The following is a 25,959-nucleotide window of genomic DNA, read 5'->3' on the forward strand; positions in this document are numbered from 1 at the left end:
CACAGACATACGAGTCAGGATAGCTTTAGGAATGCTATTGGTTATCTGTTCTCCCTTTGCTGCTATTTGGTTAACTCTACAGCAGATCACAAGATATCTCATATCCTAGATGAATTATTTAATATTGTGGAAATGTTTCTCAAGAAAAGTGGTGAATTAATGAAACACTGATTAGGTAAAGAAAATCAAAAGGACAAGATAAGTCTTCAAGTGATGAGAAAAATACTAGGACTAAGTTTTGTGACAGACCAAATACCAAGAGTGGCAGGCATGAAGGGAAATGTTTTTCTGACCAGAGAAATATTAAATGTAGAGAACATAGAAGGGTGTTTTTAATGTCTGAGCTCTGGCATATCTCCAGTCTTCTGTCATGTATATTTTTTAGGAGGACCTCAAAAGATTGGTTGTAACTCAATGATTTGTGTTGCTCATAGACATTTCATAGTGGCTGCTCTAATTTAAACGAACTCCTCTGAAATCTTAAGTATATACAGAATACAGCTAACAAAAGTAGACTCCATCTGTAATATCTCAATAGATTCAGAGAGGAAGGATGGTCCAGTGGTTAGGGACCACGGGAGGACCCAGGTTCAATTTTCTGCTCGCACTTCCATTTTATAGAAGGAGAACTGAGAGACAATGGAACTAAGTGCTTTTCAGAAGCAAAGCACTTAGTTCCATTGTCTCTCAGTTCTCCTTCTATAAAATGGAGATCAAAATCACTTTCTCCTTATAGGGCTGTTGTGAAGATAACATGTTAAAAGATAGAAAGGTGCTCAGATACTATGGTACTAGCAGCCAAAGCTATAAAAGGGCCATTTATAAAGGGCCATTTATATTTGTGTATATATATATATATATATATATATATATATATATACACACACACACACACACACACACACACACACACACACACACACACACACCACACACACACACACACACACACACAAAGATTATTCAATTTCTTATTAGCTAGTCTGGTTGCACACAGAGGCAGCAGCATTGGGGGAAGGAGAAGGATGGCACTCATTTGATAGATTTTCCCTATAAAAGGAAAAGGGAATTTTCATTTTCTTCTACACTAGAGATGGGATAGTCCTTAGCTGTTTTCCAGCAATTCTGTCTCAACAGGTTAATGAGTACAACGAATTAGGAACCAAGTCTATAAATAGTTTCAAGTCTTTTTATAGGCTTCACAACAGTTAGGCTGTGGCATCAACATGTCAGCAGCCTATTTTGCTGACCAATATTGCCTCATTCTTTCCTTGTATTCCTCTTTCAACCTGTCTGTAATCATCTGTTCTCTCTTGCTTTATACTTAGATTACAAACTCATCGGGGGCAGGAATCGTCTTTCCCCTGTGTTGCACAGTGCCTAATACAATAGGGTCCTAGTCCATGATCAGTGATTCTGGGCACTACAGTAATATAAACAGTAAATAATACAGTGGTGGAACGAACAGATTTGCTGGTCAGGACTTGTCCACACAATGTGCCTCAACCACAACCCACCTGAGTCAAACCTCCAACAGATTCCAGTGGGCTTTGGATCAAGGCCATATGCCTGTTACTGTTTCACTAGTACTAATCCCTCAGTATCTTGAGCAGCAAATTTGGTCTTTTTTGTATAAGGTGAAGCACTTCTTTTCCAAGTGTGCACCAGCAGCTCACATGTAGGGATGTAAAATCCTGTTTTTTAACCTGTTAACTAGTTAAATTTACATTTAACTGATTAACAGATTAAACTGGATCCTGTGGTCCCTCACCCCTGGCACAGTGGACCCAGCCAGGCCAGAGCAGTCCTCTGCCTGCAGAAGAGGGCCCAGCCAGACTGGAGTGGCCCTCCAACCGCAATGCAGGTGGGGGCTGCTCCTGCCAGACTGGGCCCACCTCCCCACCTGCTGCTCCCAATAGGCCGAGCCCACGCCCCTACCCATGTCAGACAGGGGGCTGCTTCAGCCCGACAAGGCACCAGTTAACAAGCAAGCAACATGCAGTAAGGAGAATGTTTACTGGTTAACCGATGACATCCCTAGTCAGATGTAAAGGCAACTCCTCTCGCTCCTCCCCACATGGAAAAAACCACAAGAAAAATTAGAAAAAAGTATTGCTCAAACTACTGTAACAGAAGTTTTCCAGACTAAAAGATGATAAACTTTTGTAAAATCATCTAATAAACCATCTTGTTAGTCTTTAAAGTGCTACATTGTCCTGCATTTTGCTTCAACTACCCCAGACTAACACGGCTACATTTCTATCAAACTTTTGTAAAGTATTCAATGAAATAAAGTACATACCAAATCTTTAACATTAATTGGGCATTTGTGTTCACATAGAAGTTGAACTACTTGAAGGCAGCCATGCGAAGCTGAAAAAAATGAATAAATCAGTTAAATTAATTTTTAATGTCTTTGCACTGTTAGGGAGCACCAAAGATTTCAACTAAAATATTCACACTGAAAAAAATTAGAAGTTCTCTTAAAAAAAAAAAATCCACAGAAAGGGTATATGCATAGGTTTATACATTTCCCTGCTTTATTTGCTAACCAAAGATCACAGCATTATGCTAGTGTCCAAGAACTAACAAAGCAAATTCATTTGTCTCTTTTCACTGTCTGAGCAGAAGAGTGGGAAGAATAAAAAAAAGAATTAATGGTGAATAGCAAGTTATATTTTAGAATATCTATACATGATTTTAAACACAATGTGTTTGATTCACTTGTTTGAAGTTTATCAACACTGATGTCTATTGGCCTTTTGGACATACGTTACTACAATCAGTAAAACTGATATGCCACTGATTTAAGCAGGGAGTTCACTGTAACTTTAAAAATGGAGAAACACTGACGGCCAAGAAGCTTATAAGAAAAAAAAGAAAAGAAAAAAGGGAAGGAAATATAGTTTTATGATGTAAGTGAAGCATACCCTACTTTAAGGCATCATATTGTTATGCTGACTTCTTTTCCAATCATAGTATGAAAATCATAGGACACATTACAGGATCTATGGGTATGTCTACACTAACCCCCTAGTTCGAACTAGGGTGGCTAATGTAGGCATTTGAACTTGCAAACGAAGCCCGGGATTTAAATATCCCTGGCTTCATTTGCATGTTCTCGGGCGGGCGCCATTTTTAAATCCCCTTAGTTCGAACTGACTGCCCGTGGCTACATGCGGCTGTCAGAAGTTAATCTGAACTAAGTCCTTAGTTCGGATTAACTGTTACACCTCATTGCAAGTTCGAATGCCTACATTAGCCACCCTAGTTCGGACTAGGGTGGCTAATGTATAGACATACCCTATGTGATTAGCAATTATCTAGCTTTAGCACAGAGGACAATGTCCAACATAGTGTAAATGACAGAATAAGAGACTGGATAACAAGTGTTCAATAGAAAAGTTACCTGCATAATGTAAAGCTGTTTTCCCACAGTTGTCAACACTGTCTGCAGGGCATTTAGACTGTAGAAGGAAAAAAGTGTTTAGAACACAAAATATTTTGTTTCCTGAAAACAAGTGCAGAGATATGATCTCTTCAGCTTTGTGAACTACCTCAGAAGTTGCAGTGCATAAAAATCAACAAACACTGGGTTAATCATTAGAAGGGATGGTTTTCTTCTCAACAAGTCCTAACTACATTAGCATTCATCCCCCTTGCTGAAACATATACATCGGTATCAGGAAGATAATGCTCTTGGGAGGAAGAGATGGTTCCATGATTTTTTTGGCCAATGAAGAAGAACAAAAATAGCAGAATAAAGGAAACTTTATATTCAGAAAAGTCTATAATGTAGCAGCACTGTGTGAAAAGTACTCGCACCCTCCTCCCCCGATTTGGCTGCATTATTTATAGTCTTTGATAAAGAAACTGTATGCTTCACCTTTAGGTATTTTAAATGACTATTAAAATAATAAATAATTCATAAACTGTGTATGAAATTTTTCAAAATGAAAAACAGTCATTGAATAATTTTAAAATCCTGGCATTTCTTTAATACTTTCACTATCATAACAAGTTAAAATGTATAGTCCTTAAACAAGGCATATTAGGTGTATAAAACTTTAGTATCATGATGCATTAGATTAAAGTGTTATTTTTAGAAGAATCTTTTTTTAAATGAAAACCATTAACTTCAAGCTTTTAAACATAGCACAACTACCAACTTTAGCAAAACTACTGGGTAAGTGGACTCAGTTGCAAATGCTTCAATAAAGGAATCCAATAAATCTAAACGTTAATGTTTAAGATGGATATAGCTCAGTGATGGGCAACCAAGAACAGTGAGTAGGCCACACAAGTGGCCCTCCATCTCAGTGGGCTGCAGCAGCCCACCAGGGTTCCTGCTATGGCCCACAGACCCCTCCCTCCCCTGTCCCACTCCCTGATGTGCCTCTCGCACACTGTGGCACTGGAGCTCTGTATTTCCTACAACTCCTCCTCCCTCCCAGAACTTGCGGAGCGCCTTTTTTGCATTCTGTCCCTGCTCCTCCCCTTCCCTCCCATAGCGTGAACAGCCACAAACAGCTGATCACAAGGCTGCAGCTGTGCCTGGGAGGGGGAGGAGTGGGGTCTGAGCATGAATCAGTCGATTCATGGCTCCTATGGAAGTGCTGGGAAGAAGGGGGAGGAGTAGGAAATGCGGGGCTCCGGTACCTCAATGTGTGCGTGGGGGAGGCGTGGTCAGACAGAAGGTCACCAGGCCTCAGTTGGAGCCCCAGTGAGCTGTATGCAGCCCGCAGCTTGACCACCTCTGTTTATCTAGTCATCTTAAATTCAAATTCAAGGACACATATTGATCTTATGCTTTCAGGAAGTCGATAGGCACTTCCACATTTCAATGATGGAACTCCGTGTGCAACCGGCTCTGGCTGCACACGGCATGCCAGCTTTGAAATGTATAAGAGTCCCCAGAGGAAAGCGGAAACGCCTGCACAGAGCCTGGAGTCAGCAGGGTGACCCCACAGGGTGACCCCCTGCTGACCCCAGGCTCCACATAGTGCTGCCGCTTTGAAATGCTGCAGCGGCGTTTCAAAGGGGCAGCATTGCACGGAGCCTGGGATCAGCTGTGCGGTGCTGCCTCTTTGAAACACGGCAGGACCGCACGGATCCTGTGCAGCACTGCTGCTGTGCAGTACTCTCTCATTCTCCCCCCTTTGCTGCCTCTGATAGAGGCAGCGGGGGAGAGGGGAATCAATTAGTCAACTCAACTATCCAATAAGCATTTGATTCTCCTACCCACAATCCTCCTAATTTCTTTTCTAACTACTGTAGGAAAAACACAGGAAATTAGGTAGTCCTTGCACGAACTAACAGGTTTGGAGGTGGGAGAAGCAAGGAGTTCAGTGAGGATATCATGCTATCCTTCACCAATATAGGCAGTGGTGCACAGAACAAGGGCCTTAAAGCTCACTGACATTAAGAATGCAGGATTCTGGGGCAGATGATTGGGAGGAACAGGTCATCAATCTAGAAGATCCAAATTTAGCAGGAGCAAGACAGCTAGTGAGCATATGTTCAAATGATCTATTACTCAGTTTTGTTTTACTTTACCTGGAGAAGCCTCTTGATGCAATCAAGGTGGCTATTCTTTACTGCCAGATGTAAAGCAGTGTGCCCTAAATTAATAAAAACAAAGCAATTTCAGTATTCATAATTATGAACTGCACAACAGAGATTAAATGATGTACTGTTTTCACCCCAGCAGTATCAAAGACAGGGCTGGGGAAAGATGATAATTGTCTTTTAAACTGGTGTAGAGTTAAGTCTTATTTCAAAAGTAGAAACTTCTGGTTCACTTCAGCTGCCACAAAATAATCCCAATTTATGATCCTGCATGTATGAGGCCAACCTTATGTAAGATCTGCATGGAAATCAGTAACAGTAGATGGGTCACTTGATGATTACCTGTTCTGTTCATTCCCTCTGGGGCACCTGGCTTTGGCCTCTGTCAGAAGGCAGGATCCTAGGCTAGAATGACCTTTGGTCTGAGCAGTATGTCCATTCTTTGTAAGACTATGCCTGGACAGAAGTCTAACATCCATAAAGCGCATTTGATCCAATCGCCCTAATTCACATTTTCTTATTTATGAATGAATGGGGAGGGGGAGAGCGAGAGAGAGAGAGAGAGAGAGAGAGAGAGAGAGTGTGTGTGTGTGTGTGTGTGTGCGCGCGCGCGCGCGCGCATGTGTGTCTCTTGTTTCTTTAAAAAGCAATATTATGCTTACCGTAACCTAGAGACCACAGCAGTATTAAAATAGCCTATCCATATCACAAGATTTGGGTACACTGACAGAAAATAAGTAATTTTGTCTTGAGCTTATAATCATGCATTCTCCCTTAGATCTCTCCAGAATTGCTGCACAGATATGTTCTGCAAATGCTTTTGATACAGCTATCATCTTGGGACCGAGCCAGGAACCTCCAGAGCTAAAAGCAGGAACAGCTACACCCTGAGCTAAAAAGCCAGGGCCCTCTAGCTGTGGCTGTAACCAACTTGTATTCTCTGCAGATCAGGCAAAGAAGGTGACCTGTAACGCAGTCACGAGGGACATTCACTCAGAGGACTCCCTTTATGACAGGCTTATGAATTTGTGAGTTCTCAATACTATTTAACTCACAATGCAATACTGTCTATAAGAACAAGATAAAAAAAAGCAATCTCTCATCGGCTTTTATGTGTAGAGCGTCAGAAGAAATAGAAGAGGTCAGAGAGCAAAAAGTTAGAATATTTTGACTGTGAAGAAGAGAAAGAAGCGGTCAAGAGCCAGCACTTTAATATCGATGATACTCAAGAGCCATTGTTTTGTGTGGTCAGTGGCATTAAACAGAGGATAAAACTGGACTACCAAAGGAAAGTTTCTTCAAACTGAAACAAACATCAGTTTGAAGCTCAGAAGAGAACAACGGCTCACCATTGAAAATTATGAGTGAATTAATCAGCCCTAAAACAGCATTATAGTGACAAATTTTGGGTCAAATTTTATACCTGTCAACATACGATTTCACAGTTAATCTCTCCCAATTTTACATGTATAATTTGAATTCTTCCTTCTCTATCACAGAGCACCTCTCATGTAAAATATTCTGTTGTGTGTAAGAAAGCTGACCCATGACATGGGTGTTTTAGGCAAAAAGAGAACTAGTCCACACAACGTTTAAAAATACTTAGGGGGGGGGGGCAAATGGGACTGGCTGGTTAACATACAGGGTATTTATTTTACACTCAGATACCTCCAACTAAAACACCATCATTATTAAAAACTGCCAGTTTTCCTACATGTTCTCTTTGAAGTACTAATGGTAAAAGGCACAGGGATTTTCTTGAGAACTAAAACACTTTAGGGTAAATAGCTCTGAGCTCTGCTTCAGGCAATCATCTCTTACCAGTCAGTCATCAATCCTCAGGAAATGCCCTGCTGCCACTGCCGTACAATTAATTGAGGGAAGTGGGGTTGTAAGAGTCTGAATACACATAAAAGTGAAGCTTAAATATTTTTAAACATTTTAGAATCCTGAAGATATGAAATTAACAAAATAAGTCTTATATTTGAGAACCAAATATTTTGTAGTCTTGTGTCCACTAGCACTAAATTTTATAACCCTGGGATTGAAGTTTTCAAGACTATAAAGATACAAATTAAGGTACCAACAGTGTGTGTGTTTGTGTCTGCATGCATAACTACTGCAACTGCTTTATCAAATTGCAAAAAGATATTTGCAAGCAGTAATGCACCTAACAAATACAAACGGTACAAGCAGTCACCCACTTTTCACAATCAATGTAGTTGCATAATTGCACATACCATGTTTGATGTCTGACTTCTCATTTTGAAAATACAACTTTTGTCGGAGCCTTTGGCAGCAGAACTTAAGCAGCTATGTGGACAGTAGGACTTCTGCTGGTGCAGCCACACCAATTTCTTGAATGACATTAGCTAACCCAGATGAAGCACTATCAGCGTAACTATGATTCCTCCTCCCTCCCCCACACACATTTCTTTCTGACAAGTTAAGCAAAATCTTGTAGTGGAGACTAAGCCTAAATCTTCTCCAATATAAAACACGTAGCAAAGGCTCACAGCAATATACCTGTACCATCTTGTGCCGTGACATCCACACCATGTGTCATCATAATTCTGAGGCATTCAGCATGTCCTTTTGCAGCAGCCAGGTGAAAGCTGAAAGACAATTTACACTTAAATGGTTTTATTAACGTCTCCTTTAAATCATCATCAGTGAGCCAACAATTCAGCTTTTCCATTTTGCATCTCTCAACTCCCCCACATATTTCTCCAGTATACTATTATTCAAGTGAATAATGAATGTGTGATGGCTAGAAGTGTTCTCTTTCCATGTTCATTTTTCTGCTCATGATAACGGCTTATTAACTAAATACATTACGCCCATCAGTTCCTATCCAACTTCTAAACTAAAGCTCAAGTCCTGGCCTCACTGAAGTCAGTGGCAATACTCAAGTCAAGTCAGTGAGGCCTGGACTGGTCCTCAAGTAAAAGCAAATAATCCATTTGTACTGCTCGCTTGCTGAGAAATCACAGCTATTGCAGAGTTGCAAGACTATACAGTAAACATACTCTAACATGGAGTTTTACTTTTCACCGATGTATTATTTTGGTTGTTGGCAAAGGAGGAAGCTGTGGAAGTTGCCAGCCACTCCGAGACCCATTCAACAGAAGTAATAGCTAAAGACTTAACTACACGGCAGTACTTGCATTCTATTCAAACATTTCACACAGCCTCTTTGGTGTTTCAGGGTTTACAAACAGTGTCCTACGAACAGTTAGCCATGTGCTTTTACTGAGGTATATCATGACAGACATATAGCACGATGGGAAGCAGAGAGAAAGAGATGGGGCTTTTCTTTACTGTAAGTTTCTATAGAGCATGTGCAATTTGACTACAAAGAGATTCAAACGAGATATACAGAATTCGGAGTGATTTTTATTAGAAAATGGCTCTGCATACCAAGTTGATGTGCCAATTCGACAGCAATTTGCTTTCATACAGCTGTGTACATTTCTCAGGACCAACAGTTGTGGGGTAAAACCCAAATACAAAAGGACAAATGTGATTCAAAGTAAACGCAAACCACAACAACGGAGAGCTATGGAGGTAGCTTATCAAGTATACTAGCAAATGAAAAGAAACAAAAACTTCTGTACTAAGTAGCTTTTAGATAGAGTCTTCTAATTGTTTGATTCTTAACGATACAACAGAACTGATTTTATGAGAACAGATTTTCTAGGATCAAAAAGGCAATTTAAAATCATCTCCTCTCCTCCCACTCTCCAAAATACAAACTACAGGCAGTCCCCGAGTTACGCGGATCCGACTTATGTCGGATCCGCAGTTACGAAGGGAGTTTCTCTCACCCTGGAGGATGGGAGCAGCGGGACGCCCAGATGCGCCGCAGTCCCGCCGCCCGCGTCCTCCGGGGTAAGAAAAGCTGCTCCGCTTTTCTTAGCCTCCCTAGTCTGCTGGGGGGGGGGGGGTGCAGGCGCAGCTAGTGCGCTCCCCCCCCCAGCAGACCATGCTTTTCTCTGGACGCCTGTGGTAGAGCAGCTAGGGCGCTGCCTGTTGGTCCCGCAGCGCTGCTCTGGGCGCTACTGGACCGACCGGGCAGCACCCCAGCTGCTCTGCCCCAGGCATCCTGATTCAGCCACTGCTGGTCAGTTTCATCAGCGGCTGAATCAGGACGCCTGGGACAGAGCAGCTGGGGTGCTGCTGGGTTGGTCCAGTAGCGCCGAGGAGCAGCGCTACTGCAGCAACCCAGCAGCACCCCAGCTGCTCTGCCCCAGGAGTTCCCAAGTCAGCCGCTGCTGAAACTGACCAGCGCTGACTACAGGAAGCCCGAGGCAGAGTTGCTCTGCCCCAGGCTTCCTGGAATCAGCCGCTGATCAGTTTCAGCAGCAGCTGACTTGGGGACGCTTGGGGTTCTTAAGTTGAATCTGTATGTAAGTCAGAACTGGCGGTCAGTTTCAGCAGCGGCTGAATCTGGACGCCAGTTCCGATTTACATACAGATTCAACTTAAGAACAAACCTACAGTCCCTATCTTGTACGTAACCCGGGGACTGCCTGTACTCTATTTAACAGTTTATGTTGGCTTCCTGTAAATATTAAAACAACCATGCAAAATGTAAAGATTTGATTACTAGCGGGCATAAGCCCACTAAACAAGATTTCTACAGGGCACGGCATGACCTTAATCAACAATTAGGACTCCTAAGCAGCAAAGTAACAGAAATAATAAACCAAATATCAGGTAAGTGACAACAATTCTATAGTTGTTTCTGGCAGAGGACATCTGAACGGCAACACAAGACCCAACTGACCTGTATGTATCATACTCATGCAGACTTAGGGTATATAAATATTATACAAAAGGTTCTAATGAAAAGTTAATGAAGGGCAATAATTAGTGGAGGGATTACAATCTAGACCGGAAATGTTTTATGCTACAGTTTTCTTAGTGGTTAAATCCAGTGTTCATTTACCAGCGCTTCTTATCTTAAAACATGTCTCTGGCCTTCACAAACAGTCTTGTCTTTACCCTGCCATTTGAGTGCTCCGATTGCTATAAATAAACTCAATACTTTTACTGTCCTCTTTTCGCTGGCTCTCATCAAGCAAAATTTGTGGCAGGATCTTTTTCTTTTAATGGGTTCCTACCCAGTCCCAGACTAGGCTCTATAGGTACTTGCATTAATATATATAACATACGCCGGATGGGAAAAAGTACTCATAAAAGCAGACAAAGATAAATCCTAACTGGCACTAATCTTCAGCCTTTAAAAACATCTCAATAGAGATTAAAAGACCAATGAACAAGATCCTGTGAGGTGCTGATCACTTTATCAGAACACTTATGCATGGGCTTAGAGAACTCAGCTTGCAGGACTGAGTCCTAGATCATGTGTGACTACCATTTCACTCCACCAGACTAGCATTGCTGATTGCTTGGGCACAAGCTTGGAGTGCACTGTTTAAACTGTTCTTGGGTTACACAGAAATATCCTGCACATCCATCATGGTGCCCACTACTGCCATAAACAACAAACACATTTAAAGCCTTTCTGAAAATATACCAAAGAACATTAGAAGAATGTGCGGTTGGAGGGTGATATATATATTTATCTATTAAAATCAGAAACAAGACTCATGTATTATGTGACCAATAAACAATCTTATAAATAAGATTTTCCAGAAGAAAATATTTCTCAGCGTTCTTGGAAAAATGCCTAGGGGAGAGAAGTAGCTAGCTAGGATTTTTATCAACACCTCTAACTGAACTAGTACAACATTTCACCAATAATGAAATAAGAGTTAAACATTTGTGTAGATATAGCTACCCAAGATGACAAAGTGCTTGAAGAACACACTCTGCTTGTTTACATGTCAGAATCATAAACACTCACATGGCTAAATTAGTGACATGATTTACAGCCAGATTTTGTTTGCACGAGGGACTGTGTCCAATTTAAGAAAAATATCCAAACGCACAAAGTTGTTTTATTTTATGTAGATAAAAACAGACTGCAGAGAAAAAGATCTATAAGCTAGAGGGGGGAAAGCAATCCTTTTTAGGCTGCAGAATGCAGCCAGGTATCTAAAAGTAGCATTTCACTGCGCAAATGATTTAGCACAGTACCATGTGCCATCACTTACACGGATGCCAAGGATCTTGCATGCAGTAAATGAATCAAGAAATCTTCTCATTTTGTAAGTTTAAGGGAAGATGCACCAAACTAATGTAAGAGTTATTAAAAAAAGTGAGAAGGTGCTTTGTGGGAAGAGGGAAGAAGGTGCACATGTAATTTACAAGAGTAAGAACCTCTCCCCCCCAAAAGGATATGAAGAGAAAAATCACCAAAGCTGAGAGACTAATCCAGAATGAATAATTTTACAAGTTTTACCTGTTTGCTAGTTTTCTGTCAGCAGCTTATGTTTCTTCATTATTGTACTTACATGAAAACATTTGCTGAATGCCTATAAGTAATTCTTAGTTTTTAGCTGGCTCAGATAATTAATATTTTGAAATTTAAGCCATGATCCAGATTTTTGGTGTGAGTCTTCACATTTACATGTTTTAAGTTTGTATTGTGAATATTCTAACAGTTGAGTAAATTTTACTCTCTCCCAAAACATTCCTGCTTGCAAACTTATATGCCAACATATTGGTAGGAATTGATCCAGGTGGCAAACATAGACAAGGCAAATTCAATTATTTAGACAAATATTCATGGGAAAAGGCATTGGCTATTCACATTTATCATAGTCCTTCTCATATGAAACTTCTGGTATGCATCTATTTTATATCAAAGTTTTTATATACTTTAAAACTGACGTTCCAAAAGAAATGCTCATAAGACTTTTTTTAAAAAGGATTGTTACATTCTGTGGCATTGTATGGTGAACACGTGCAGATTTCAGCAAAGAATAACATTTTAAACTACAAATTAAAAAAAGGACTCAAGAGGCAAAAGAAAAGGAAGTTGCTGAATTTGCTACATTTTTTATTCCTCACTGAAGAGGTCAGTGTGGCTTCTATACTGAACTCTCCACTTGTCTAGATTTTTAACTGCTTTTTCAATTTCAGATGGAGATTTTACAATCTGATTATTTATGTAGTGTGTTGCAAAATTGTCTCTAAAAAGTTAGGGGCCTAGATTTTTCAGGAGTGACTAGTGATTTTGCTTCAGCGTTTGACTACCCAATTTGAGATACTTTGATCAGGTCAGATCATCACAAAATGCTGAGCAGACTTTCTCTGGAAGTCTTTGAAGGTATCTCAGCTTTGGCACCCCCAAAAAAATCAAGGCTACCAAAAGCCTAATCACTGTTGAAAGTTTACATCATGACTTCTGGAGTGCAAGCTGGACTTGCAACATCTGATATCTGAGCATGGCATCATTTGGGTGCAAGAAGATGCAAAAGAGTTATTGTGAATGTCACAGGAAAACTATACAAAAAAACAAAATGAAAAGAGTATACATATGTGGTGGAAGCCTACTACAAGCCTATGGGACTATGTGAAAGACTACATGAAGCAGACCACATAAGGAAAAAAGAAAATATAGAAAAGCGCACAGCTGCACAGGATGTAACCAAAGCAGAAACGTAAGAGAGGGGAACACCTGGTCAGTACCATAAGAGGCGAGGATGAGAAGCTTTGACTTCATGTTGAAGGAGACAATGACCACTGAGTTCAATTTTATTTGACTGAGGATGGATCTCCTGACATCTGCAAGTCAGTAAGTCATGTTCATAGAAGAACAATTCTGCCCAAAAGGAATAATTCTGTTGCCTTAGCAATACACTCTGGTTTAAAATGAAAATTATGTATTTGCTAAATAGTGGATAGTTTTGGCTTTTAGACAAGAAGGAAGATTTCCAAGTATAGAAATAGGCAGAGCGGTTATAGAGATGGTTTGCTCCAGAATAATTATTTACAGGTTGCATATAGTTTCCTAAAACATTCAGGACAAAAGCTACATATTTACAGTTGCTGGAGTTCTCATCCAGAGCCTTGAAGTGGTGCATTTTATTTGTATCTTTCATGAATAAAACTTCCTTTTAAAATAAAAGAAACAAAACTTGGATTTCTGCTTCCTGATTGCAAAATGAAATTAAACAAACACTAAGAAAAACAAACGTTGTATGGTCACTTCTCCAAGTTAAGTCTCATTTTTGAAGGCTAGATTCTGACAATATCATATTCAAATCCCGCTCTCACATACATTTCTTCAATTTTTCTCTATGCATAAGAGATGTCTTCTGCCACCAGAATTTATTGGTAAACATCTGGATACCTTTGATGTTCACTAATGCAGGGATCCTTTTTACTGTAAACAACCATTTCTAGGGTTAATGTGGGTAGAAAGAAGTTTAACTCCCAGCCTTCCCACCCCAGCACAAAAGCAAGTGACCTCCTAAGGGGAAGATGAAGGCAGATGCTCCCTATTGAACACAGGCACAAAGCAACTCACCATTTCGAATCCATCCTGTAGGAGAGGGTAAGCATCCAATAGATTTGTGCTTCTATCATTATGAAAATATACTAATTCATTAGCAACTCACACAGTACCCAAGATTAAGTCAAAATGACATCCTTGGAGGAACACGCATCTTGATTATTCTGAAACCCAGAGAGAAATGCACAGCAAAATTCATGCACACTCTCAATAAAAGACACCACTGCACTACCTAACATTGGATAAAAATTCAGTTCAATACAATTAATGCTGATTGAATGACACACATAATAACTGAAGTGGGTCAATGAAAGAAAAATGTGTACACACACACACACACACACACACACACACACACACACACACACGTAGCAAATTTCAACAAAATGGCCACCTACATTGCTCAGGCATCCCTGGGCAAGTTCTAGACAGCAGAGCTGCTATATCATTGAGTGAAACAAGTAGCAATGGAAATTCTGATATTTAAAAAAAAAACGGAAGTAGACTGTTTTTTTATTCTTTTTGAAAAAGAATCAGAATAGTTTTATCCAACCAGTCTTTCTAAAAAAAATTCATCCCTCATACTGGTAGACAGAAAAGAGATTAGACATTACAGCTGATTCTACAGTTGATCTTTGTAAGAGGCCAAGAACAAGGTAACCGAATTTCCTATCCAATTGCTAGAAAGCATAAACACTGAAAAGTTTGTACAGCACACATAAGAGCACTGTCCTTTCTATGACATAGACTTTACTTTGTGCTTTTCATCAGAGGCTCTCTCTAAGAGCTTTACCAAAAGGTAGGAGCATTGAATTAATCCAAGTTTAGAGGTTGGGAGGGAGCAAGCAAGTCAGGCAGTGCTGATAAAGGAACACAGGTGTATTGAATCCCAGTCCCTCGCCTATCCACTTACAATGCCACTTCTTACTCAGTGGATCTTGCTTATCAAAGGTTATTTTTGAAAATATGTTTAAAACAAGTTTGTGGTTCACACATGCAAGAAAATGACATATAAATAGAATGGAACACAATGGAATCGGTATAAAACATTATGCCTTAAGCTGAGGCTCAGTAACCTTCAAAACACAAACTGAATCAGAAAAATGCAATCAGACGTGTGTGTGGGAGGACAGGGTGATAAATACATGCTGGAACCAGTTTCTTATCAGCCATATTGTAAATTTAGCCTCAATAAAGCTAAAAACAGTAAGTTTCTTGATCACCACTACCGGCTTCCTCAGAATGTGTTCCGGCTGTTTGATAAGCGCTCAGTTCCGCAGTTGCTTCACTTACAAAGCAGCTAAGATTTGAAAAGGAATTCCACTAACATACTGTCTTCAGGGTATCTGTAGTCCTTGTGCTACAAAGGGTGCCCCAACAGCAATGCTCAGGAGAACCCTGGTAGGATTAGTATTCTCTGCAGAGGAGAATTCCCCCATGGTTTGAAAGTGGCATAGGACGACACTTTGCAAAACTCAAAGTGTTTGAGAACATTCTAGAATCGTGGATACCAAGTAACTGGTGAGCTAGTAAATACAGCTTCATGGCATGCCAGGAACATAGTGCACCGATTGAGCATATGCTCTCAGCCATTTTCTTCCAAGGGTTCAAAGAGAGAGGCGGCAAGAGGGGTAAAGAGGGGAAGAGGAGGAGGGCGAAGGGGATTAGAAGAGGCTCATTTGCCCCCCAGATTTGCTTCTTGGCTTGGGCTGAATGTGCTCAGTAACACTGCTGAAGCCAGCTGCCCTCACTCTGCTCCCTCACTATTGACAGACACGGGTCATCTCTGCTCAGAAAGATGTATTAAATGCAATCTTGCTTGAAGTACAGCGTGAACTCCGTTAGACTTATTGTTTAGGATGATTTTGAGTAAAAACATCTCTGCCCAAATCATAATATTTTTTCTTTTTTTCCCTAAAGTATACATCAAATCTTTGTTGACTTTCTAAAAGCATGACTTGCCTGCCAACAACTCGATTTACATTTTCCTGACAAATACCTTCACACAAACATACACAACTGATAAAATAAAGATACAGTACTGCCTGGAGACTTCGGGGTCATGATAAAGACATAGAAATGAAATATTCCCCAATCCTTGACTATATGGGAAACTGGAGGAACAAAATGTAGAAAAACAGTAGTCCATTATCTTTTTTTGAATGGTAGAAAAGTTGCACTGATTTCTATAGGGATTAAAATATAGGTCCGCATAATCCCTGAAGGAGGAGGGGTGTGACCCCGGGTCGAGGGGAGGTTACGTGCAGGAGGGGCGCCCGGGACTGCAGGGGTCGTGGGGGGCAGGGCAGGTGCCCGAGCTGTTGTGCACATGGGGGCTCAGGGCACTGAGTGCCAGTGCGGGCGGGAGAGGGAGAAAAGAGGGTCGCTTATGTAACCTCACGGGCGGGAGGGTACGAGTTCCAGACGGTGCAGGGGGCTGCAGGCAGCGGGCATGGGACCTAGGGTGGGTGGGGTGGCCGCTGTAGTGCAGCGCGGCGGGTTACTTTTTGATTTTTAAAGCTTGAGCTCAGGCCCAAAAGTACCTTAAAGCCTTCTCCTGGATGAAAGGTTAGCCCACGCAAAGTTTGGTTGTGGTAGCTCTTATAGTGTCCAAGTTATTAGCGCACACACTTACAAACATTCTCCTTTATAGATTAGATCAGGAGAAAATCCCACTTGAAATCTTTTAGTACCTTGCACTCTCTATTCAACTGCTTCTTTTGCTTGGTCACTGCACTGTGTATTTCAGTGACACCCTAGGATCTAGGAAAAAACCCAAAAACCTTTAATGAACCAATTAACCCTCTTCCTTCCTTCTACCAAATTCTAAAGTAGCTGAAGTCTTACAACATCTGTTTCAATCACAAGACCTAAAATAATAAAGCAAGTATTGTTTTAGTTCCCATCTGAATCTTATTTGTGTTTTAGTGTAGAAGTGTTCTGGTATTTTAGAGACCTGACCATGGTTACCCTATCAACACAAGAAAAGGTTAGGAAACTGGGAATACACCTCAGGCAGTGTACTCAGCATGTGAGTGTGTCTGGAATCAATCAACAGCAAGTCCAATCCAGACCTCCTTCTTTAACAAGAAATGTACCGGCCAATAATTAAACTGAGTGAATGAAGACTTTTTAAAAAAATGGTTTGGGGAACATTTTTAGTTTGGTGGGTTGGCATTAATGTAGCATATTCAGATTCATGGCCTTAAGGTCAGAAGGGGCCGTGATGATCATCTAGTCTGACCTCCAGCACTTTGCAGGCCAGAGACCCCTAACTTCTGGCTGAGTTACTGAAGTTTTAAAATCATAGTTTAAAGCCTACGAGTCACAGAGAATTCACCATTTGCACTAGTTTAAACTAGCAAATGACCCATGCTGCAGAGGATGGCAAAACACCCACACCCACACCACCCAAGGTCTTTGCCAATCTGACCCAGGACAAAAATGCCTTCCGATCCCACATATGGTGATCAATTAAATCTCGGGCACATAGGCAAGATCCAACTGGCAGACACCTAGAATAATTCTCTGTGGTAACCCAGAGCCCTCCCCATCTAATATCTCATCACCAGTCCTCAAGTATATAAAGTACCCTAAACAAATAGTGTTTGACTCATCTTGATTCGAACCCAGACATGTGATGGACAAAACCATTGGCAACTCCCATGGTGACAAAAGAAAACTCAAAGCGTGAAGGGATACAGAATGAAGAAGTACTTTCTCTTACTAATCCACACTAAACCCTTTCAAGGAAACATGCTTTTGTAAAATCTCTTAAAATAAGGAAGGATTTATCCATTTTTCAGGCTGTGGAGCACTGCAGTCTACCGTGCAAACTGAATTTCAATAATAATGGAATTCTGAAACCAAACTATTTCAGAAATCAATACAACTGATCAAAATCCTGAAGGCACCAAAGTTTAAAAAGTTACTTGATAGGTAAAGTTTATTTGACACTAACAAGCTTCTTACTGTATCCTTGTTTAAATAATACAGTTTCCAAAACAGAAATATTCTTTAAGAGCCTGAAATCTGATACCTTTACCAAACTGTGATAGTTCACATACACCTTACTTGCTTCATATACACATACATCACTTTATTGTGCAAACCAGCTCTGTTTCTGTTTTGCTAAATCCAGAACTTTAAAAATTTTAAAACTGGAAATTTCACAGTTAATGCCAATGAATCTTCCTCAGAGTGCATGTCTAGAGCAGAAGCACCTCTAAGAAGACATACGCCTTAAAAATGGCCAGTTATTTTAACTGCTGAAGAAATTCTGTCATGTTTAGTCTTTATGGAATCCTGTCAGCATCACACAATACCAGGCCAGTGAGCAGTCACTTTCAATAACACCATTTACGGGAGCAATTCCTGCATCTTTATTAATAGACTCCTTCTGATCTTTAATATGCTAAATACTGCAATCATATAGAACCTGCTGGTTTATTAGTGCAAAACAAATTAAAATACATGAACCCCACATACCCCCTCCTACTCAGGGCCACCAAGGGGAGTGGGAGGAATAACTGCCCCACGCCTGGTGAGTCAAAGGGACCCAGGACTTCCAGCTGCCATCACTGCTACTGCAGCAGCAGCTGCTGCTGGAGCACCAGGCCCTTTAAATCGCCACCAGAGCCCCATGCAGTGTGCTGTGTGCAGCTCTGAGGGCTGCCGGGGGAGGGGAGCACGTTCCACACTCCAGGCAGCACAGAGATCTGTCTGTCACCTGTTCTTACAATTTTTCAGCTCCTACAAAAATTGTTTTATTGCAGATAAACTCCAAAAAGCATGCACTTCCCTCACTACAGAGGCCCCTCTGTTTAAATGATCTAAGTTAAAAGTGAAAGCAGGAGGGGACTCTAAGGCTACGTCTATACTGCAGCCTTCTTCCGCAAAAGCTTATGCAAAGTACTGTGGAGTGGAATATTGTCACACTTCATTTGCATAACTAGTTAGCAGTCATTTTTGCACAAGAGGCTTTTGAGCAAAAAGGAGCTGTGTAGATGGCTCCTTTTTGCACAAAAACCCCCTCTTACACAAGAGCCGTTCTTCCTCATTTTTCCAGGAAGAACGGCTCTTGTGCAAGAGGGGGTTTTTGCACAAAAGCCTCTTATGCCAAAATGGCTGCTAATTAATTATGCAAATGAAACGTGGCGATATTCTACTCCGTGCTTCAGTTGCATAAGCTTTTGCGGAAGAAGGCTGCAGAACAGACATAGCCTAAGTGAGGTTTGAGCAGAAGTCCATTAGACTTCAGTTTGCAAAACAGAATGCAAGTTAGCTGCAGAATAGAAATCTACACATGGCATTGTAAATATTTATTACAGCAAAGGCCATAATTTCACAGTGTATTCACTGCATTTCTTCTCAAGAGTGCATTTGATAAATGTGGCCTTTTCATAAAGAGCAGACACTTCATAATGGGCACAACGTGCATACAACAGAACTTTTGAAGAACAGTTAAGGAACATTTCTTAAAATGGGGTTTCAGCCTTCAGATTAGGCATCTCAAGCACCTTTATAAATTGATGGAACAGTATCTCATGAATTTTAAATATTTATTTTAAAAAGTATTCCATCAGTGAAGTTAACAAATGAAATTAAACAGTGTTTGTTCTGGGCTTCTTTTACCAGCTGTACTGTTGCTGTAAATATTTCAGAAATAAAAAAGGGCTACAAGAGCTATGCTAACTTCAGTTATGTTAGCGCACTGCTATTCTGTCACTTGATAGATAAGCTGAAGCTGTGAAGACAAAGCAGTTATGTTAGTGTCAACTCCGAAACTCATCCCCCTCTGTAATAAGCAACAGTGAGGGTGGACTTTTGTCCACCAAAAGCAGACCCCACTTATACAACCAGTTGCCAATTATTTTTCCTTCCAAGTGTCACAGGAAAGTAAAACTAAGGGGTTGTCTGCACCAGGGATAAGGAACCTTTTTTGAGTCGGGGGCCGCTGACCCACAGAAAAAGCAATCACGGGCCACACACAAGTGAGAAGCAAAAAACCCAGAAACCCTCACTGATGTGGCCCGTAACTGAAAAGGAGAAAGACACTCCCCACATTCCCCTCACACCAGAGCCAAGGGTAGCCCAGGCTAGTTGATATTATGTCCCATGGTAAAGGGTCAGGGGGGCTGGAGCACCAGCACAGGCTCCGCACTTCAGGGGGGAGAGGGAAAAATCTTGAGCCTTGGGGGCTGGATCCAGACAAGCCAGGGGCCTCATCCAGCCCCTGGGCCTAGGTTCCCCACCCCTGCTCTACACTTACAATGTTACAGCTGTGCCCAGGAGCTGCACCACTGTACCACCTGAGTGAAGATGCTACTTATAAAAAAAAGTGGGAGAGCGTTTCCTGCTGGCATAGAACAGTAATCCCTCCCTCCCCCAGGGGCAGCAGAAGCTCTGCTGCTGCAATAGTGCTGTCTATCCAGTAGGTATAACACACAGTGTCATAGTTATAACACGCTTATGCTTCTAAATAGAGACAGGTGTTTGCTTTTGTTCATTGTCTTTTATGATGTGAGTTTTTAAGCGGGGATTTTCAATGGGGCCTATGGGAAATGGGGGCTCAAGTCTCATGTAATTTCAATATAATGCCTAACTTGACTTGCTTTCCACCAGCGCTAATCATTTCTAGAGTGTACCCCAGTGCTGGACAGCCTCAGATCTGTACAAGATGTCGGGTAGTTGGCAGGAACACTGAATAGTCTCGCAGCTCCAGTCTAGAGTTTATTCCTGGTATTCACAGGGACAACCTTGATAAAGTTTGGCAAGAACATCTACCAAAGCTCTCAACCCCAATTAAAAATTGCTCTCAATTCTCAACACAAGAAGTCAGTATCCACCCGGGACTCAGTGAGCTGCCTCAGGAACTGGTTTTTCTAGAACTCCAGTGATGCCCCTAACCTTACGAGGGAGCAGGACTAAAGCACTCCAAGGAAGTGCAACTCTCTTCAGTGAAAGCCCTACACACCTTTCCAACAGTAGGAAGTAATTTGGAATGTCTCAAGAGAACTGTTTGCTTATACCACCTCCCACCTGTGCCTTGTGCATGAAGAATTCCGTTTCAATCACATCAAGGTATAAGAAATTAATAAAGGAGAGCTTGCTGAAGGGCCGTTTTCTTAATGGAGGCTGGGAATGGTCAGACAGTGCAGGAGCTGGCAGGCCATAGGCTCCTAATATTAGCCCTCAATTTCAGCAAAAATAACCTCCCAGCTGCTGTTGAGAGATTTGGGGGATCCAAAAGCCTTATTTTTCTTTCTACTTATGGTCCAACAATCTCATTTTTACATGATGCTTTTTGGGCAGGATTTGTTAGCACTTTAATGTTGACTCCCATTTCAAGTCTGAGATTGGAAAACTTCCTACACGTTTACTATTAAATAAGACCAAGAGATCAAACTTGCTGATGAACTGAAGTTGTGTGGCAGATTATCATTTTAAAGTCATTTGATTACAACACTGTCACTAGAGTCCTAGAATCTCTTGAAGTCTAGCAGCAGGGTTCAGAACAGAAGAGGAAATCTGTTAGGAATTAAACAGCTGCAGTTTTGAAACACTGGTTTTATTCTTTGGCACTACAAGAGTTGCAAGGGGGTTATAATTCAATAATCATCAGGGTGAACACATCTTAAAAAATGTTTACAATGTTGAGTTTCTGTTCACCTTTACACCAAACAGAATGTTCTTTCTTCTGGTTATGCTTTTTCAGAGACATAAATTGCATATGTCTGTCTTTCTCTCTCTATATATATAGCTCAGAGACCAGTACTTAGCTTTTGCAGTACTCAATCCTCGAAGCACAGGAGTTTCCAAACTATAGTATGTAATCTTGATGTTCCATCCTCCCAACTTCAAAACAATTTTTTAGAAGAGTGGTACATCAAACAATAAACACACAGGTTCTCAAAGTAGGAAGGCACCACCACCCTCATGGTGGTCATGAATGCAATGCGTCCAAGATGTCACATCCTGCTCTTGTTTATGATGAAATAGAAAGACGTTCTGAGCTTATGAAAGGGGAATCCCAAACCATTCTATTGTAACATGGGGTCATGGAATTATGGGGGGGGGGGGGGGGAGGAGGGAAGAAAAGGGTAAGAACCACTGGGTAGAAAATTAATCTAAAATGGATTTTGATACAAAATAAACTGTTTGGAACTGAATCTGATGCAAACAGAACTGAAAAAACAGGGATGTCCTTATTTGAGTTTTAGTTAGGCATCTTAAGAACATGTATTCTTATATGGTAGCTTAAAGAACAGGACATGTTTAATATGTTTTGGGCTTTTAAACTTCAAATGCTTCAGACTTAAAGCAACAGTTTAGAGACATCTATAATTTTTTTAAATACCAACTCTGGCTATTTGCACAGAAAAGAGTACTAAAAAAAAAAAAAAAGGGCTGGGTAAAATTACCTCGAGTAAATATTTGTCCAGACTGCTGCATGACAAGTTTGGTTGCTTCAGTACAGTCTTAAAACTTAATGTCTCAAAGCAGATCTAGGGAAGTGATTATTCCTCTTTATTCAGCACTGGTGAGGCCACATCTGAGTACTGTATCCACTTCTGGGCCCTCCACTACAGAAAGAACATGGATGCATGGAAAAAAGTCCAACAGAGGACATCAAAAATAATTAGGGGGCTGGAGCACAGGATTTATGAGGAGAAGCAGAGGGATTTGGGCTTATTTAGTTTACAGATGAGTGAGAGGGGATTTGATAGCAGCCTTCAATTGCCTGAAGGGGGGGTTCCAAAGAGGATGGAGAGAGGCTATTCTCAGTGGGGCCAGATGACAGAACGAGGAGCAACGGTTTTAAGTGGCAGTGGGGGAGGTCTAGGTGGGTTATTAGGGAAAATTATTTCACTAGGAGGGTGGTGAAGCACTGGAACGCATTATCTAGGGAGGTGGTGGAATCTCCATCCCTAGAGGTTTTTTAAGTCCTAGCTTGGGAAAGCCCTGGCTGGGATGATTTAGTTGTGATTGGTCCTGCTTTTAGCAGGGGGTTGGACTTGATAACCTCCTGACATCTCTTCCAACCCTAGGATTCTATGATGTTATGAGAACAGAGTTGATAAATATAAAGGTACTGTTCTATTTTCCAAGGTACTGTTCTATTTTACACTTTATAGTGTAAGATCACTTCTTATCAAAGACAGCACGTTATCCAACCTTTCTGAGATGAAGCCGAATGGATTTGGGTGTTGTGCAAGTAAAGAGAGACAGTTTAGAACTCCTATTTATTTCCAATTGAGATTCTGACATTGAAGAAAAAAAAAAACCTGAAGAAGCTAGCGTAAAGCACTTAAAGAAATGCAAACCAGGTAAATGAATAATCACAGTTTTGCCTACTGCCCATGGACTTTATTTTAGCAAGTCAGAAACCTTCAAAAATAAAGACTACTGCATGTTGCTCCCTTCCAGGTGTCTGGTGCCCTATATTAGAACAGTAAGCAAGGGGCACCCCGTTGGTGTAATTAAAATCTGCAGGTACAGTATATTTGGCTGTGTTAGCCTTTGGAAACATTTTTAACAACATTTTAAAATGGTGTTGTTTCATACCAAAATCCATATGCTTAGGCATAGGCTTGAAGCAGAACATTAACCATCTGATCCTATGCAAGTGGGGTCAGGGGTGGCTTAACTATTCTATTGGAACAGGCTTAGAGAAAGACATGCACCTCAGAAAAGTATGATAATTATTATCTGACAAAAACGTGGAACAGATTATACAAAGCTGTTAATATATGATCCAGAAGTGAAAAAAACAATAAACCAAAACAGGCAGCTTAGTATCTGTAGGAAAAATACATATTTATTATTGACACCTTCAGAATGCTACCTGTAATCTACAAGGTGCAAGGTGTATGAAAGACTTCTGCACTGGAGTCTCTCAGTGCTCAGAGCAAGTTGGATAAAGTTAAAGTTTAGTCCTTGTTAAAGATAGCTTCTTTTTTATTTTTTTGGGAGGGGGAAGGGGGAGGAGAAGAGGCAGCTCATAATGCAGAGTAAAATAAATTCTGCGTGACTAGGTTTTCAGGTCTTCAAAAGTGGCCACCACACTTAAGTTCAATGTAAATTTCTAAAACTTAGAAAGTTTTCCCCTCTTAAATGCATTTGTGTAGATGCTTGCTTGATTTTGACACACTTTTACACATTCATATACCATAAATTATGAGTTAGGAAAGGGCATAAGAAGATTAAGATACCATTTGCTGAAAATTACTTGTTAACACTGTTAATGGATGCAGTCAATTTACAGGAAGTCAAGAAAAAGGTATGCTACTTTAAAATGTAAAACTGTTATATCCTATTGAAAGAGAAGTAGCTTTAGGATTTTCTCTAACACGTCACAAGTACTAACTATTCCAAGGTCTTCATCCATTTACCTAAGCTGGTTTTCACTGCAACAATCTTTTTCCCCCTCAAACTGGAAATTATTATGGCGATAGCATGTTCAGTCTACATTCAAGGTTCCCTTTAGATAATAAAGAACAGTTTCAATAAGTATAAAAACACAACAGGGGCACTTCATTTTGTTAAAAATTTGCATATCCTTCAAGAAATCATATAGACAAGCAGAACTGTGTTTTAAAAAGAAAACTACTGGCAATAATCAGAGGGGTAGCCATGTTAGTCTGAATCCGCAAAAGCGGCGAGGAGTCCTGCTGCACCTTATAGACTAAGCAAAGTGTTGGAACATAAGCTTTCATAGGCAAAGACCCACTTTGTCAGATGCATGTAGTAGAAATTTTCAGAGGCAAGTATAAATATGCAGGCCAGGATCAGGCTAGAGATGATGAGGTGGATCCAATCAGGGAGGATGAAGCCCACTTCTAGTAGCTGATCTGGAGGTGTGAATACTAAGAGAGGAGAAGTTAGCTAGCCATTCACAGTCTTTGTTTAGCTTTTGTAGTTAGCTAGCCATTCACAGTCTTTGTTTAATAGACTGTGTTGATTGTGTCAAACTTGAAGATGAACTGTAGCTCAGCAGTTTCTCTTTGAAGTCTGGTCCTGAAGTTTTTTTGCTGCAGGATGGCTACCTTTAGATCTGCAATTGTGTATCCAGGGAGACTGAAGTGTTCCCTTACAGGTTTTGGTATGTTGCCATTCCTAATATCTGATTTGTGTCCATTTATTCTTTTACGTAGTGACTGTCCAGTTTGGCCGATGTATATAGCAGAGGGGCATTGTTGGCACATGATGGCATATATTATTTTAGTAGATGTGCAGGAGAATGAACCAGTGATGGTATGGCTGATCTGGTTAGGTCCTGTGATGGTGTTGCTGGTGTATGGCCAGAGTTGGCACTGAGGTTTGTTGCATGGATTGGTTCCCGAGTTAAGAGTTATTATGGTGCAGTGTAGAGTTGCTGGTGAGAATATGCTTCAGGTTGCCAACTCTGCCAGTTTAGCTTTTGGGCCAGGATCAAGGATGTGAAAGGTTAACTCGATCCAGTTAGCTGGTGGGGGCTGGAGCAGCTCCCCGCCTGCAGGGGGCCACTCCAACCCCACAGGGGGCCCACCGCGAAGAAGGGCTGCTTTGGCATCTGGAGCAGCCTCGGTCCACAGAGAGCCAAGATGCCCAGAAGGCAGGGGCTGCTGCGGTGGGGGGCTGGGAGCTAGGAATCGTAGGCAGGCCCAGACCCCATGTGGGGCTGGAAGTGGCAGCCAGCCTCAGCATGGGAGGGAGGGGGTGAGGGCAGGAGCCTCATAGGCTGGGAACATCTCCAGCCAGGCTAGACCAGTCCCCAGCCCAGATCCTGCTTAATCAGTTAACTGGTTAATTGTTAAGCCAACCTAACTTTTAGCCAATTAACCTGATGAATCAGGATTTTAAATCCCTAGCTATTAGCATCCTGGTTCACATGAATTATAACACCCAGCTAGAGAGCTCTCTCCTCTGAGTATTATTGACAAGACAGCCAGAAAAATCAGAAGTGTAGAACTGGAAGGTAC

At 41.1% G+C, this 25,959-nt stretch overlaps 1 protein-coding gene across 8 annotated transcripts in view; it reads right to left on the reverse strand.

The window, feature by feature from the left end:
- Positions 1–25,959, reverse strand: part of RAI14 (retinoic acid induced 14) — a 132,816-nt gene that overhangs the window by 17,729 nt on the left and 89,128 nt on the right. For all 8 annotated transcript variants that reach the window (XM_006116511.5, XM_006116509.5, XM_006116510.5 and 5 more), the window contains 4 exons: positions 8,095–8,183; positions 5,557–5,621; positions 3,410–3,467; positions 2,303–2,373 (listed from right to left, as the gene is read on the reverse strand). In XM_006116511.5, the coding sequence (XP_006116573.2) occupies positions 2,303–2,373; positions 3,410–3,467; positions 5,557–5,621; positions 8,095–8,183 (283 nt within the window). The remainder of the gene's footprint in view (positions 1–2,302; positions 2,374–3,409; positions 3,468–5,556; positions 5,622–8,094; positions 8,184–25,959) is intronic.

The sequence above is a fragment of the Pelodiscus sinensis genome, chromosome 6, assembly GCF_052426305.1.
Source record: "Pelodiscus sinensis isolate ZL-2025 chromosome 6, ASM5242630v1, whole genome shotgun sequence".
In the NCBI taxonomy this organism is placed as follows: Eukaryota; Metazoa; Chordata; order Testudines; family Trionychidae; genus Pelodiscus; species Pelodiscus sinensis.